General features: G+C 38.1%; 1 protein-coding gene across 1 annotated transcript in view; it reads right to left on the bottom strand.

Moving 5' to 3' along the window:
• The window catches only part of LOC138024706 (EGF domain-specific O-linked N-acetylglucosamine transferase-like), a 20,717-nt gene that overhangs the window by 1,116 nt on the left and 2,101 nt on the right, over positions 1–17,500 (bottom strand). Inside the window, exons 2-15 of the mRNA XM_068871927.1 lie at positions 14,869–14,984; positions 13,814–13,916; positions 11,848–11,945; positions 11,078–11,182; positions 10,206–10,312; positions 8,798–8,901; positions 7,205–7,300; positions 7,046–7,117; positions 5,852–5,941; positions 2,673–2,747; positions 1,701–1,759; positions 1,526–1,553; positions 669–760; positions 514–561 (exon numbers count right to left, since the gene is read on the bottom strand). Of these exons, the coding sequence (XP_068728028.1) occupies positions 514–561; positions 669–760; positions 1,526–1,553; positions 1,701–1,759; positions 2,673–2,747; positions 5,852–5,941; positions 7,046–7,117; positions 7,205–7,300; positions 8,798–8,901; positions 10,206–10,312; positions 11,078–11,182; positions 11,848–11,945; positions 13,814–13,916; positions 14,869–14,984 (1,193 nt within the window). The remainder of the gene's footprint in view (positions 1–513; positions 562–668; positions 761–1,525; positions 1,554–1,700; positions 1,760–2,672; positions 2,748–5,851; positions 5,942–7,045; positions 7,118–7,204; positions 7,301–8,797; positions 8,902–10,205; positions 10,313–11,077; positions 11,183–11,847; positions 11,946–13,813; positions 13,917–14,868; positions 14,985–17,500) is intronic.

The raw sequence follows: 17,500 nt of genomic DNA, 5'->3' as shown, positions 1-17,500 counted from the left end.
GAGGCTGATGAACGCCGTTCGACCAGGATAACGAGCGCTGTAACATGGGAGATACATATTAGTGCCGAAGAGGGATATGTGCGTTTTAAGGACGGTGCCTCCTAATTCCAAGGTTTTATTTTTTGTTTTTTGTTTTTTTGCCCCGGTTTATGATTATGAAGGAAATGTAGATCTTAACAAGTGTTATTGAAATCCAAAGAGAAAATTGGGGGTAACCATGCATTTTCCAAAGATAATTCGTGAATAATATTTGTAAAAAGCTTTAAAATACAAAGCAATGTATGGCGTTCTTTCTCAAATTGAAGCTTAATTATCTCTCATAAATGCATGGTTACCCCCAATTTTCTTTTTGGATACCAAGATCTACTTTCTCCGGATAGTTTTAAACCGCGCAAAAATATCCCTGTATCAGCAAGCATCACCGATAGGAAACTCGAGTATCTCGAGATGCGCAGTAAGTATGCGCAATAACAATAGTAGGCACCGTCCTTAAAGTCCTTAAAAGGTATTTACCTTAGCCTTGCTAAATCCTGATAACAATTAATGTCGCCACAGTTATACCTACAGGATAGAACACAAATGAGATGTGATAGACGTGCTCAGGGAAAGGTTTGGAAGCAAGCAAGCCAGAGACCTGGGAGCAAACAGAAGTCCCAAAGTGTACTTACAGTTCGAACAAAAGTGCCCAGTCGGGCAGAAAGAGCGCATGCGTTAAACCAGCTCCATGCATCCCAATAAAGATGTCCGTGTTGTGGCTTATCTAATCACAAAAAAGAAAAAAATTCTAGCGTGAAAACGGAATTTACAAGAGGCTTCATCTCTTGTTTCAACAGAACACATCGGACTCAAGTGTAAATAGGGAGTCGGCGATGTCGACGACGCAATTTTCCCTTTCGTAAACAAGCGATGCCATTTGGACGAGACAATTTTCACTGTTAAGTATTTCGTTCGCAAATGAGGAAAAAAATACTTAATCTAGGACTAGCTTAGCAGCGTATGTCACTTATAATTCAATGCTGCTTGGGGAAAATGAAGTGAAATGAAAACAGTGTGCAGGGCTGAAAGTGGACCAGTTTATGCCCAACATTAACTAGAGTGGGAGGGAGGAAGCGCCTGAAGTCCCAGAAATGTGTACTGGACTGAGGTAAAAGCAAGTGTCCCAAAGGAATTTGTCCATGATTATAGCTTGAAGATTTAAGGCATCTTCGCAACTGCTGAAGTTTCTTGGATTATTTTATTCAGTTCTCCGTAAATGTATCACAGTTCTCTAAATTACCGGCAATATGATTTGGTATGTATTAATTTGATTTGATTTCATTTGTGCCCGACCTCACAAGCTATTCAGCTTTAAACATTATTATTATTATTATTATTATTATTATTATTATTATTAGTAGTAGTAGTAGTAGTAGTAGTAGTATTACTAATATTATTATTATTATTATTATTATTATTATTATTATTATTATTATTATTATTATTATTATTACTATTACTATTATTATTATTACTGAGGACAACTCACTTCAACTTGCTCAAGAAATGGCATATCCCTAGAAATGAGCAAAAAAGAGGTTAATATGTGACGAGCATAACAAACACTGGCAATATTAAAATGGATTTTTTTGGAGGAGAAGTGACCAAACCACTCCTATAAAATAAAATACAGCAATACTCTCCAAAGAACTAAAAAAAAGTACCAGGAGAATTGAGCGACGATGAGCTTTACAGCAGGGTATGTCTCCAAAGCATAAGTTATCTGTGAAATAAATTTAAGAATCAGCACTTTCACTAAGTTTTTCGTAAAAGAAATGTATATATTTGAAAGGCGGGATATAGACTAAGAGAGAGAGAAATGATCCTCGCTCTTATCTAAACAATAAAGCAATCGTCTCTTACAGACACCATGGTATATACATTTCTTTCATCGAGTCCTTTCACGGGAACACACGAGCCCAACACATTGACCTGCTTTCAACTTTGTGACTTCATTGCTCAGTTTGTACTTTTGTAGAGCATTGCACTGGCATCGCAGAGGTCATGGGTTCCTTCGATCCCGTTGGAACCACATGAATTTTTTCAGGTGTCTACAAGAGACAATTGAAGAAAATGTTGAGTTTGGACATTTTCAGACAATCATCTCTAAAACCGTGACGCTGAAAGAGCGAGGCACAGGGAGGGGAAGGTAAGGTAAGGTGTTTGTGCACGCTCCCCCATATCAGGTGAAATTCTTTTCAATTTTAAGCGAAAATGGCGACAATGTGGTCGTTAAAATTTGTTGTCTAAATTTGGCCAAAATTTAAAGGGCGAGAGATCACGGAAGACAACCTGGTCATTTCGTTTGAAGAATCTCTTATAGACCGTATGCATAAATGGCGGCCATAAATGTGTTTTTTGTTTATGTGCCAATTAGACTCACTAGCCACGCTCTCAAGCAACATTTCTTTTGTAGTTTGTCCATGCAAACGAGGCTAGTGAGTCTAATTAGCACATAAACAAAAGAACATTTTTTTGGTCGCCATTTGTGTATTCGGTCTATAATCTTGTTATCCCTCCGTTAACGACTTCGTTAAAACAATCCTCAAGTAAAAAAATTAGCGTCACCTTGCAGAGTTACAACACCTTCAAAATACACTACAACCATTTAGTAGCAACAAATCAATATCCCTTGCCTCATCTTCATTCAAGATTTTCCTATATTTTGTCCCTCTTGACAATAATGTCACTCGGATTGGTTCACTGCTGTTCTGTGGGAACAAAGGAACAAATGAGGCCATTTTACTCAATATGAACAACACCATGTCACACCATGTCACACCATGCCACCCCTACGATTACATTACTAAAAATGCCCATTTCCTTCCAAGTAAGACTGCACTGAGAAAGGATAAAACAACCTCAGACCAGTTGGGTCAGCGGAGAGTGCACTAACATTTGGCACCGGAAGTGGCGCGTTGGAACCTCCGCCGGATCATAGTTCCGTTTCTTGAAATAGTAAGACTTTCAAGTCTTCTCGGATAAGACGAATGATGGGGGTTACCTTCTAACGAGACAAGGGTGCTGGTTCGGTGGGAAGTGAAACACGAAAGTTTTGGTTTATTAATGAGGTTAAACGAATTTTAACCAAGTAAACAACTAGGAGCGACTGCAGCCAGTTGGTCAGTGGTTTTAGTATACTTGCGCATGCGTGGAATACCTCGTGCTTTGGGCTGTATCGCTTATTTATCAGTGTGGCGGGAAGTAGGAGCATTGTGTGTGGAGCGTTTAGCGGTTTTGTTTCCTATCTACAGTTGTCATTCCGTAGATGTGTTCAAAACTGTTTTCCTGTTAGTCAGGATTCCTTTGGGTCCAGTTGCGGGTTTGTTCTGGGGGAAACGCAACTTCGGGCGAACTTGCGATCGAGTTTGGATAGCCGCCATGTTGGAGTCTTGTAGCTTTATTTTTGGCAACTTCAGTTCACGCAGCTTCAGTAAGCGTTTTCTACCATCGAGATCTTATTCAGGGCCCCGCTTCTTATCGCATAAAGCCATTCACGACCACGTGGAATTTGCTTGGGATCACGGCGTGACCTTTGGCCATCTCCGATCCCCGTACAAGAATCACCTGGCGGGAAGCTTGTCTTCGACCGACCTTGGACAGCGTATCCTTTGCACAGTTTCATATGGGACAGGGCATTTCATGCATTTGGACTTATGAGCTACACCTAGCTCAGTTGTTAGGTGGCGTAGCGTCAATTTTAGCGTCTCGCTCGTATTCTGTCAGGCTTTTAGCGTTATGGTCGCGTCATAGGCTCTCTCTCTTGGTTGTAGTTTGTTTCTAGTTTTGCTTTGGGCCTTGAACTCGACTATAAGCATATTTTTATACTACTATTACTATTATCTAGAGGCTTGGGCCGTTGTATATTAAGTGACGTGCATTGGAGTTTGCTTTATTTTATGCATCGGCGTGGTGTTAGCGTGTATTTTCTCTTTTCATTTGCTAGCATGTTGCGTGGACTTGTTTTGTACAGTTTTTGTACTTATGTAGTTTAATATAATTACTTAGTTTACGAGGAGCAAGCGTTATACTTTTTTTGCATTGTTGTTTAGTGTTGCGTTCCACCTTAGAGTTGCATTGCGTTGTTTTTTAGCGTTGCATTGCGGGGCGTTATATATATATATTTTTTTTTGTATTGCGTGGCGTTGTTGTCTCAGCGTTGTTTATCGTTGAGTTTCGTCTTAGCGTTGCATTGCGGTGTATTCCCAGCGTTGTTTTTTAGCGTTGTATTGCGTGGCGTTATATTCCTTTTTTTTTGTATTGCGTGGCGTTGTATTCCTTTTTTTTTTTGTATTGCGTGGCGTTATATTCTATTTTTTTTTGTATTGCGTGGCGTGGTATTCTTACGTTGTTTAGGGTTGCGTTGCATTGCATTGTATTTTCAGCGTTGTTTAGCGTTGCATTGCGTGGCGTTGTATTCTCAGCGTTGTTAGCGTTGCGCTGTATTCTTGGCGATGTTGTCTAGTGTGTGTTGTTTCCCCAGTCTACTTCCGCCCCATTACACCCCTCTCCATTCCGCAGTCTGCTGTTGTCCACATGTGCATGGATCCCTTGGGTTGGTTGTAGTTTCTGGGTTGTTCTGGCATTTTGCGGTTAGCACATTGCAGTGGTCTAGGCTGTTAGCGTGGTCATGAGCAGCTCTTTGGTTGTTGGGTGCTGTCGGATTGGGCGAGTCGGGGCTCTTGCTTAGGGGCCATGAGCCCCTCTCTCGAGGTCCTCCGGCTGGGCGTGGGGGCTCATGGCTGGGTTGTCAGGTTTTGCCAGCCATCGGTGCAGTCTCCACCTTGGAGCTGGCTGCCAATAGTGGAAGCTCCAGGATGTTTCGGGCACCCAACCTCCAAAGAGCGACGATGTTGTTTACTGTAAATTAACTACCGTAAGAACGATTTTGTGAGCTGAGGTTTCCAGCATAAGGCGTGAAACAGATAACGATTCTAAACCGGTAGGCACCGTCTCACAAAAAGGGGTTTGAGCACGCGACGTTTTTGACGTGGACGCCAACCGGACGTGAGCTGTTTTCCCTTTTCAACTTGTCTTCACTCAACCACATTTAATCTCCATTAGAGATGACTAATTAGAAAATCTGGGAGACACTACTGTCCTGGCATACGAAATGTTCCCTTCCAAGGGAGCTTGATCACACGACTTTTTTGAGACCCGGAAAACAGCTCATTACCGTCCGCGTCTCAAAAATGTCGCCTGCTTAAGTTCCATTTTACTGTGTGGGACGTCATTTGGCAAGCGCGCTCGACTTGGGCTACCGGTTCGATGTGACCACATCATTTTTTTCCTGGCCAGTTAGTACAATATAATGTTAAACCTTCGACTCCCAAACCAGCCTGTCTAACGCCAGACGTTTTTACTCGTCAATGGAGAACCCGCGGGAGTCAATGGGTTAAAAAAAAAGGCAAAGCAGAGTTGTCCGTAAACAAAACAAAAGCCACAAGGACTTAAGCAGAAAAATTTCTTTCCTTTGTTCCCGTTGGGTCAGATTTGTTTTTTAAGTTAATCGTCATTGATGTAAGCTTGTTGTCTCCCATCGTTTTGATTGGTATGTTAATGGCCCGTGCTGAAAAGGAGGAGGATTACAAATTTTTAAGCTGGAACAATCAACATAACACAGAAGCCACCAAGTTTTTGCAAAAAGAAGTTACATTGTACCATCAGATAATTTGCATATGTGGAAGGAGATAAAATGCCACAAAAACAAACTGAAAATGAGAGGACACTGGAACGTTACAGTTAAAAATTATTGTCAGGTAATCTTCCAACAACGTACCATACACGATTGCCTCATAGCAGTGCATTTATGTACCTTTAAGTTCCTCTTCTGCTCAATCCCAAATTGATCAATTACATATTCAGAGAATGCCTTGAAAAGACCACTTTTCGAACATCCTGGAATCTGGTGTACAAGTAACAAACATGTGAACAACGTTAAGTAGTGCTCTCTTAAGTCATACGCATATTCTACAGCTTCAGTTAACAGTTCAGTTAGCTGTGTAAATTTCACAGGGTTTCTGCCCAGAAAGAGGACGCATTCCAGAAGCGAATAAAAAGATGGCAGTTATTTGCTATTATAATATGCTGATTGCATATAGCCAGACAAATCTCTACTCAGCACAGAGAGGTGTGAAGGCAATATCTTGTTCCCCAAGAGCTATCCAAGAGGAAATAAGCTTGATTTGTTTTCTTTGGAAGTTTGATACAGCGAATTTAATATTTGAAAAATCCTATGCCATTTGAACTATCCCTTAAATATGGTGTGATTTTTGGTAGTTTTCAAAATATGTAGCCTACATGTAGCCCTACCCTTCCCCTGCGATGATCACCGCAGGGGGGAGGGGGGGGGGGTACGTCTACACTGTAGGCTAGGTCCACTGTCATGTGAGATAATCTATAAATCAACAAAGTTGTATTTGTTGTTTAAAGGCAGTGATAGCGCAATCACATATTACAATCACAATTTGGCACTTAACCCATTGACTTCCGGTAGTGAGACTTTATTTTAAACCGAGGTGCACGACTTTGTAGAGCTCGCAGACCAGTGGACACACTGCCCATCTAGGTCCATTCAGGAACGAGATAAACGACCTAGCTCTCCAGTGAATTCTCGTAGCTCAATGGGTCCGACCGGTGTTACAGGGGTCGTAGGTTCGATTCCTGCCTAGGAAGCTGATTTTTCAAGCAACTTGTACTCTATCCTTCTCACGGGCGTGTCACACCTTTTCATCATTTCATCATACATTTGCACAAACTGAGGCGCATGACTTTGTAGAGCTCGCAGACCACTGTCCATTCAGGACCACGATAAACGACCTAGAGCTCTTTCCAGTGAGTTCACAGTGGGTAGAGCATCTGACCGGTGTTACAGAACTCTTTTGCCTGTTGCCAAGCAACTTGTAAATCTATCCTTCTCACGGGCGCATTACAACTTTCCATCGTTCCAGATTTTGCCTTCAACCGGGGCATTGATAACTTTTAACAGTTTAAAGTGAAAAAAACATACCAAAGGAGTGTTGTAAAACAACCCAAATGCCATTCTTGGTAAAAGGGAAAAAATTGCCGTCTTAAAGCACACCTGCATGTAAAGGGAGAAACAAAGGATGTTATTTGAAAGAACACTTAACACTTTATACATGTATGAGAAATGCAATCCTCTTATTACCCGTTTGTTTTTGTACTCTTCTCCAAGGTACAAAACAGGGTTACAGGTAAATGCTTTCCATGTTGCCCCAAAGTTTCCAAGGCTTCTTCTCTGACTCTGTCAAAAAAAGCAAGAAAAACTTCATTACAAGTAAAAAATATATGCTATGTCAGGGGATCAATTATTTATTATAAATTTCATCATTAACAAATTAATAAGACATAATATTATTACAAGGCCATTTAATAACATTAATCTCACATCTTTGCTCTCTTCTAATACTTGCAGAGAAATTCATTCAGGGTGCTTTCCTTTTGTCAGAACTGGCCAACCAGACCCGTCAGTTTGCAAAGTAAATGCAACAATTTGAAGGAACACTGGCATGATAATCCCCTGCAAATTCTTCCTGAGGGGTATATATCATCCTCAAAGTGTGTTACTTTGAATATGTTGCAGAGTTAGTCCTTCCAAATGCCCAGTCTGGCCAGTCAGTTTTGTCAAATGGAAAGTGTCCTCAGACTTTCTGAGGAGTGTACTTTATTCTTCTTGAAATACAATCTTACAATGGTCCCATAAGAAAATAAAAACAATACTTATGCAAAAGTTTGGAAGGCAAACAAACAGTATTATGATTTGAGTTTTTGAAAGTGGCCTCTTCCAGGCAAGTACAAATTTTTTCCCACATTCTTGGTCCCACTACAAACAGATCACATGACACTCCTTCCTCTGTCAATCAAGTTGTTCAAAGTGTTCATGAAGATGCAAAATGCTAACTTCCAGTCCCCCACAAATACCAGCATTCTTATGTAAATTCCAGTTTGACTGGATCACTCTCACCTTTGCTGTGTAACCATGCCTTATTCATGACTCTTGACGGGGCAAGATGTGTTTCTCAGGGGAAGTCATTGTTCAAACAACTGTGACATCTGGGGAAGGGGGCAGATATGTCCAGAAATGTCCCAAATAAGATGAACACATTTCAAGAAGTGTCTGTCCCCTTACTGTCCCCCTCCCCCCTCCCCAACTTCAACGTCACTCTTGTATAGGAATACAGACAATAAATGCCATTAAGTGTCTCCCAAATGCTTCTCCTCAAGTAAAGATAAACCGCTGCATTTACCCAAGCAAAGGCTTAGACTTAAAGGGACACCTTGTCTTGGATGTCAAAATTGGGCATGCAGCTAATTGCTGGTAGATGCATCCCTGGACATAGGTGGGAGGAGGAGGGGTGTGCATTTACAATAATATTATTCCTTTTTAAAAGAACCACCCGTCCCCTTGTCTGTGATTCAACATACTTAGGTATTACTTCACTCAGTGATTGGTTCAAAGTTCTCGCGCCACTTTTTCAACCATTCAGAAGTAAAACCAAAACCAATCGTGGCTCGCACGAGCACATTTTCACGTGCTTTGTGCCGGCTACGTGTAATTACTTTGAGTTTTGATTGGTTTCCTGGATTATCTCCATCCTTTTTGATTGGCCAAAGTAATTACTTTGGTTTGCGTTTTACGACACTCAATTGAAACTCACTCTATTAGCCCCAACACAAACATACCTTCACAGAAAAGTAATTTACATGCTGACTAGAGCAGCAAAATGTCCTGGAAACGCACCTGTTCCCACAGCACAATGTTGACATCTGTATCAAAGGAACCATTCACATGCTGTGTGGCATACAGATTAAAAAAATCACAGAAATGGTGGTACATATTCACAACTGCAACAAAACATTCAAACAGTTAAAATTAGGAATGTCATGGAAAAGCAAATTTGAATACAAAGTCATGTATCTACTCTGTAAAATACATACATACATACTTACATACATACTTTTATTGAACCTCCCCAAAGGGGCTTTTCAGGAACAATAAAATGGGTGTTAAATAACAATAATCTTAACAAAAATTAGCAAACAAGTTGAAATGTTAAAAATCAATAAATACTTATTATTGATAGTGAGCTTTAAGTACCACGTTTGTGGCAAACGGCAAACGTCATACTAAAATTTGAGTTTTTTTCCAAAAATAGAAGAAACTCGTTTGATATGAGCCTTTTTACTTGCGTGTTAGCAGCAGGTATCCAGTAAATTTTAAAAGAGAGAGACAAGATAGAATAACATGATTTTCATGCTTTAATGACAAGCAGCAGCTCACCGTTTCGCATTTGCTGCTTCACATTATCGCGATGCTTAATGTTTCTAATGACAATGTGTCATCATCAATATAAATCAAAGGGTCCATTTGTTGGGGGCAAATTCCTGATTATTATCAAATCACTCAGCTTCCCTTCAAACAAAATATGAATATTGCAGCTGGTTTGATTAGTTATTAATTTTACTGTCAAATTGAAATAATATTGATTCTTTCATTTAATCCTAGGTTTGTCTTTGATTACTTCAATTTTTGGAAAAAAGGTACATGACCTCTCTGTGACTGAGTGAAGTTACATGCTGAATGCTTTTAGTCACCTGTTGGCACCTACAAGTGTAACCTACTGGAACCAATGCTGACAAAATTAACTATTGTTAGTATAATTACATAGGTAAATATTGAAAATTATCCACACTGATTGGTTGCACTTGTGGTGATTATTATGTGATAATCACCTAATAAAGTGCTTTTTTTTTTCAAAATGGTCGCAAGCCGTTCTGTTGAGGTGATTTACTACAAAATTGATATTATTGATTCAAAGAAAATGCATATTTTTCAAATAATCACCTATGTAATTATAAATATAATACTAAAACAATTTTATTCATCTCAGGCTTGGTGGATATCACACCTCGCCTCAGAGAAGAATAATTGTTAATTATTTTACAGAATTAAATTAATCCCTTAATCCTTGTCTTGTTAACTGTTTTTTGCTTGCTTCTGTAAATTGGCAGAAATTCAAATCTCAACATTTGGTTACTCAATCTCTCAATGTACACTTTAAACAAAAAAGGACTTAAATGCATTGTCACTCACAGTCAACAAAATATATATATAATAATAAAGTAAAGCATTAGGTGCCCTAACAAACCTGCATCAAGCTTCATAAAGATGGTTGGCTTTTCCACCAGAACATCACAATATTGTCTTTGCCAAGGTTGAAAAGACAATTGTGAAAAGTCTTCTAATTCATTTAACCTAAAATACAGTTGAGGTCAACTAAATTAATTGAGGAAAGGTGCTCTCATAAACAGGTTATCTATAAATGATCACCATACCAGTAGCTTGTCCAACCATGTTTGTTCTGGCCTTTAACTGCACTTTCATAAAAGTATTCTCTGGACTCCAATAATTAATTCCAATCAACAGTTTCGTTATTCACTGTCGTCAATTACAGTAGCCGGATGGGTTAATGAATCATATTCAGAGTTGTACATGTAGTTGGCCGATTTCAATCCACTTTGTTGGTTTCTGTTTTCAAATGCCCAATGTCACAGTTACTGTAATTGAAAGCTGTGACAAATGAAACTGTTGATGGAAGTAACAGTAATTTTAAAGTAGGAGTTTATGAAAGTAGCATAATTGTACATGTAAGACACAGAATTAAGGAGATGGCCCTAACTCAGCTAAATTGTTATCTTTTGGTTGCCAGTTTCTTACTCTAGGTAATAATTCAGTTTTTGTACACTTTTTCATCTAATTTCTAAAATTGTTTAAGTGTAGAAGTGAACATTGTTCTTAATAGTGGCCAGAGGTACATGTAAGCCTCACTCAAATGCAAGGACTTTACTTGCAAGGTGTATCCCTATTACAAGTATAATTATTTTCTTTCTTGCATTGAAGGTTTTATTTTAATTTCTTTTTTTAATATGAGAATAAACAAGAAACTTTAAAAAGCTACCCTAGAGGGTTTTAATTAGAGTACCCTATAATGGTGCCATGTTAAATAAAATTGTTTCATACCAAGAACTTAGTTCCATTCTGTATTTACCATCTTCAGTGAGTGTGTTAGAGTCCACATCACAGTACCCACCAATAACCTTGGGTTTGAAGAGATTTGTCTGTGACCTGAAACCAAAACAATAATATTGACACAGCAACAACTACAGTATTTTTTTGGTTGGTACAGGACTGTACCAAAAATACACACAAAACACTGATAACTAACGGAGTCAGGAAGAATGAAATACAGCAGGGTATTGGCATGGAAATGCTTGTAAGAATCATAGAAGGATAAATTAATTTAATAAATTAAACAGAGATATCTTTGGTTATTAAGCAACATGCATGAAGTCAAAACAAGGGCAAAAGTTGTGTAATTGTGACTTTTGTTTTAGATATAATAAAGATAATCTCAACACTTACGGATCCTGTCAAGCCACAGGGAAAAAAAATTAATTGCACCTCATATTTCCGCTTTTCATATAGAAACAGATTGGAGTAAAATGCACTCACATTAAGCACTCTTCAAGCAAAAATATGATAATTATTTCAGAATTATCATGCACACATACATGTATAGAAAAAGCTTAACAAATAATCCATCCTTAACTGGGGTGTTGTAACTCATATACCTTAGTGTAGGAATGTCCTACTAACTACAAGATTTAGGTTTCAAACCTGGATTTTTCTGAAAGCTTCTTTAACAAGTTAAAAAACAATTTTTTTTTCTTTCTTTACTGAATTGATCATAATTTATTTCACAAAAAAAAACCTGTCAAACAACAGTGTACCTGTCATGAGACTGCACACTATCTGTAAGATCCAAGTACAGGTTTTGAGCTCTGCAGTAAGTCAGCTGCTTAGAGCAAACAAGAGAAGAAGAATCGGCCTGAAAGGGAGAAACAAAAAAAAAACAAACAGTTTCATACATACGAGTACCACTAACCACTTAACAAAGAGGTCAAACCTAGTTTGATGGCCTGATTCTCAAGAACAGGAATGTAAAAACAAAAGTCAACACCCAGGAAAAGTTACTGGCTACTTCAAAAAGAACTTCTGGTCCCATAATCACCTTTGAAGTGATAATTAAAAATAAAAATGGACGAAAGCAATGCAACCTTTTTTTAAACATTGTTTTGTGACACCAAGAAAAGTATTACACACTCAAACTGTACAGTTCCAGTCTGGCCATGTAATTGTCCAAAATATGATGATTCAGTCTGAAAAGTGCCTACACAATGAAGATAGCAAATTTGACTTGCTGATAAAATAACTAAATATAGTAATAATTATTATAATAATAGTTGTCCTCACTCTCTAGAACAAAAACAAAATATATTGTTCTTTCCAGAGGACAACAAGAGTTACTGACAATTTATATTTCAACATTTTTACCAATAATTTGTCTTTTCTCCTTCAAAACAAATTTTTCATGATACTTTACATCAGAGCAGAAAACAATTATACCCTTCGAGTTTAAAGTACTCATTCCATCATCCAGCTCATTAATCCCTCCATAGAATTCACCAAATACCATCTCCTACCATTCACAATTATGGCAAAACGTTTCCAAGGAAGTACCAGTATGCCCCAGACTCCACTAGCTATATAGAGACTTCGTGTCTATACATAGAGGATATTACACGGAGACAAGAAGATACACATTTTAAGTTCGAGTGGCAAGAACAATATATATATATATGTTTCCTGCCACAAGAACATAAAGTTCATATCCTCGAGCTAACACATATTTTTCTCTTATTATACAGACAGAAGTGTTTTATACACCATTTTTTCTTTCTAACACCGCTCGAGCACAAACTTTATTTACCACAAATAATTGTAGCTCGGCGGCAGGAACTTCTTCAATTTTTGCATTTCTTCTTCCTTGCATAATTTTAAGTTGTGTGAAGTTTTAATCTTCGTGTTAGCATTTTCTTGTTTCCCAGAGATGGCTTTTTAAGTCAGTTTCAGAGGATTTCAGCAATCTGTCACTGGCCATTTTCCACTGACTGTTTGCACAAACAACCAAGTAAAAGAAGAAAATGACGTCATCAATATCTTCACTAGTGACTATGAGGAAATGGAAAACATGTCGCTTGGGTCACGGATGTAGTTTCGTATATGAATTTGATGAGTGGTGTATCTTCCAGTAAAACACTCCTGTCTATCTAATAAAGAGTATTTAGATTCTCGCTTACACTTGCATTAAATTAGGGATGGCACAGTGGTGAAAGCACTCGCATTCCATCAATGGCGCCCACTTTCGATTCCCAGACTTGTTGTCACATGTGGGTTGACTTTGTTGGTTCTCTACTCTGCTCCAACAAGTTTTTCTCTTCCACTCTCCCCAAAAACCAACCAATGATTTGATATTAGTTGTTTGATTTTATTTTATTTCTCTACAGTATCCCAATGCAATTATCGCCTCAGCGCTAAACACAGTAACTTGATGTCTTAAACAATACGTTTCTTCGTTAACACTAAAAAACAAGTTCTTTACAGTAGTTCACTGATGGCACCCTTTAATTCATGACTATTGAAAACGTTCTTCCATCTCGTCAAATTTTATTAAAAACTCTGCAGAAGTCTCATGCAGCTTGGTAGAGCACTGGAACTACGGATGCAGCGATTACAAGGTCATGTGTTCAACTCCTGTAATATTTACAGCTGTATGTACAATTGTGAAACTTCTATGATGTAGCGACCAAGATTTAAACATAAGACCAAGTGTCACAGATCTTTACTTCAAATTACCTTAGTTCCTTTAGGCTTGCACACAAACTGTAGGCTATCCTGAACAGATTTTACATAACCAAAATCAGCATCCTTCCAGAACTGGTAGACCTTTTCTTCAATTCTACATGAGTTTAAACAAGCAATAACTATATTATTGGTTACAACCACTGATATTTTCTACAGGTCACAGGTCACAGGTCACAGGCCACAGGCTACTCTAGGTCATTATTTTACCAATACAGAAAGTATCCTAAACATTCATAAAAGCTAACCTTAGGCCTTCTTAGGCCTAAACTAAAAGTTTTTAGGCCTAAGGTTAACTTTTATGAATATTTGGAATACTTAATTCTGTATTGGTAAAACAGTGACCTGTGACCTGTGGCCTGTAAAAAATACCAGACGTAGTTAAAAGAAAATTTTAACATACAATCTGAATTGCATGCTCTACTGACTCCATATAAAATGTACTTTGAAGTGGTTATTAAACTGTTAACTTGGACAAAATTAGAACAGTTGTATGTAAACTATATGGAAGAATTAAGGTAAAGGTCCTTATTTAACATGGGTAACATCATCATTTGACAGAACTACAGTTACTGAAAAACTTTGTGGCCCTTGGTGCACACCTCTTACCCACGTTCCTCTATCAAATTTGCTCAGTTTTGGAGGTATTCAAAGCTACAGCTACAGGGAACAAAGGAAAGTCGAAACAGACCTCCAGCTCAGAAGGTCATGCACTTTCTCACTGTGCTATGCCTGTCTCATTCATTAGATACAATCTCTTATTGATACAAACTTTTCAAGTCCAAGAAAGTTGGCGCAGGCTCAAGTAGAGAGAGCTGACCGCTAGCAAGGAAATCTGGGACTATCAGGAAGCCATTCCCCAATCACATGCCTTGGGAAACATGATATTGAATACACGATATTCAGGACATACAATGCTAGGAGAGGTATTTCCCTGAAAACCCTTACACCATCTAACCCCATTTCCATGCATCTTCATTGCTCCTTCTCAACCCTCCCAAGGATTCATTAGTTGAATGTATCAACTGGGATGTTATTGACAAACTTACGTCCTGAAATATCGTCCACCCCTGCTATCTTCACAATGTGGTTTTCTGAACCACTTCTCTGGTGTTGTGCAGCCTTCCTCGTAGCCCCAGCATTGCTTGGGCCTGACATTAGTGTCCTGTGATAAATACAACAACAGCAGGGTTTTCGATAGCTTTTCCAAGTACCGGATTTAATAATAAAAGTATCAGTTATGGTTTGTTTCTGTTGTAAGGCTGATTGCAAGTGCCTTAGTAGCAAACCCTCAAGGAGGTCTGAAACTCTCAGAAATGCTGTTTACATGTACATTCTTGATGTTGGAGAAAGGAAAGAAAACTAAATTTATCGTGTGAATGAAATGCCAGCAGATCAATTACTCCATTTAGTAAGCAAGATAATGCAATGTGACTTCATGTTAGTGCATGTGATTGTTTTGTGTTGATTCAGCACATGGCTTCCTGAGATAACCAAGTCCAAAAAGGAAAAAGGAAGAAAGGAGCCAACATACATCTTGTCAAAGTACCAGAAGTGAAATGGTAAACAACCAGACAAAACGTCTGAATGAAACATCAAATGAAAACCCTCAATAGCCCACATTAGTTTGCAAATGTTACTTTTAATAGTAACTTTTTTGTATTAACCCATTAACACCTCAAATACCCTAGGATACCCCTCACTGACGAGTAAAATCGTCTGGCGTTAAACAGGGTAAAATCTACCAAGTGTCACTCTCAGGGGTCATTGGGTTAATAACATACTTAATAGTAAGAAAGGGGGGCTAGCGAGTTGCATGAGATACAAATTAAAAGTTGTTTGAAAACAGAAAAGGGATGTACATGTACATGTACATGTATATAGAGGATAAAAATTAACATAGATTTAGCCAAGCCTCAAAGTGGGGAGCTCCTGTTTCTAACCCCAGAAAGCAATAATTATAGTGTACATGGAAATAATAATTAATATGCTTCTGCATAAAGTACAAAATTAATAGTCATTACTGTATAAAGTTTACAGTGATCAAACAGATCAAACACCTGTGAGCTGACAGCAGTAAACAAACAAGCCTTGAAAACAATAACCAACAATTTAATGAACTGTCACCTAAAATTGAATTTTCATGTACAGTAATCACTTTCACAACATTTCCCATTTGACTGACAATCTTAATACTCCTTTTCTCTTCAGTTTAGAGCAACAGCAAAAATCTTACTAATTAAAAAGTCAACCTAAGGCGTAGTAAATTCGCTTACTTAACTGCACTTTCACAGTCAAACAAAGCAGCCCACGAATGGACATCCATTTCACACAAAAAGCCTATAAATATGAATGCTAAAATATGTCGGAATCTCTGTCAATATAGAATTATAAACCTTTTCAGGCCTTCTTGGTTTTTTAGCGAGATTTACAAACTATGTGAGGCAGCGAGGCATATATTAAGAAGGAAAACATAACCTGAAAGCTAACTGTTGTAAATAAGCATTTTGTCTCTTGCTATATTTCTCTCAGCTTTACAGTGATTTTCATTGAAATTTTCTCTTCTTCTTCCTCCTCCACTTCTCTCGAGGCTTTCTTCACTTAAATTTCTCGCTTAAATTTCTCGTGCTCTTTCCTGCTTTTTATCCCATTTGATCATCACTAATATGATTTTCCACCAGAAAAAAGCAGGTTACCAAATGTAATGTTCATTGCCATGCGATTTTCCGCCAAGGAAAATTGCCCAAACACTACTGTCCCAGAGGCTCTCCTGCCTCCACACCTGCACCCCGACAGTCTGTACGGGTGGACGTATGAACATGACGTCATAACCAAAATTTCTCGCATGGATAGATTTCCCAAAAAATCTTACCCATGGTGGTCTGTTGGAGCGCTTTACGAGCCAGAGCTCCGCTATTACACTGTGGAAAGAAGGTCTACAAGTGCATCGAACAAGTCAGATATTGTTCTTGCCAGGAGAACATAAAATTCATATCTTCGAGCTAACATGTAAGTTTTCTTTTCATTACACATGGAAAATAAATATGTATGTGAAAAGAGGGGACTCAAGGTACGTAAACTCAACTCGTTTAATGAGCAAACTATAAAACTACTAGCGGTCATGTCCAAGACCAGAGACAACAACAAGTTAAATCAAGCACATGTAAATAGAAAGATCTGATTGGCTCTTACTAACAATGCAATATCGTCGCAGTATAGTAGAGATTGAAAGCAGACTTTAATACATGGTATTAATATAAACAAAAAAGGCGGGAATCATGACGTCGTTGCTCAATATGACCACTCCTGTTACATACAAAAAATACGCCTCTTGGTTCCTGGATGTACTGGTTGTATTGATTTTACAAGTGTTTTAGTTCCCGGTAAAACACTCCTATCCATACAATAAAAGATGTATATGTTACGGCTGAATTTCTTGTGTGGTTCAAAATTTCTCAAACAAGTTCAATTTTGATTTTTCCTTTGTTTCATATTATGATAATGAATATTATACACAGCAAAATCAAAACTGAACTGGATTGAAAATTTTTAAGAAAAAGTTTGAACCACATATAATTCAAGCGTAGTTGCGTGGGGAACGGGTTTGAGGGCATGTACAAGTAAGAAGTGAGCTACATGGTTTAACAAATGTGAAAATACAGTACACAGCAAGTCAGAATA

Source organism: Montipora capricornis, chromosome 2 (assembly GCF_036669925.1).
Source record: "Montipora capricornis isolate CH-2021 chromosome 2, ASM3666992v2, whole genome shotgun sequence".
Classification (NCBI taxonomy): Eukaryota; Metazoa; Cnidaria; class Anthozoa; order Scleractinia; family Acroporidae; genus Montipora; species Montipora capricornis.
This window is presented reverse-complemented; position numbering and strand designations above follow the sequence as displayed.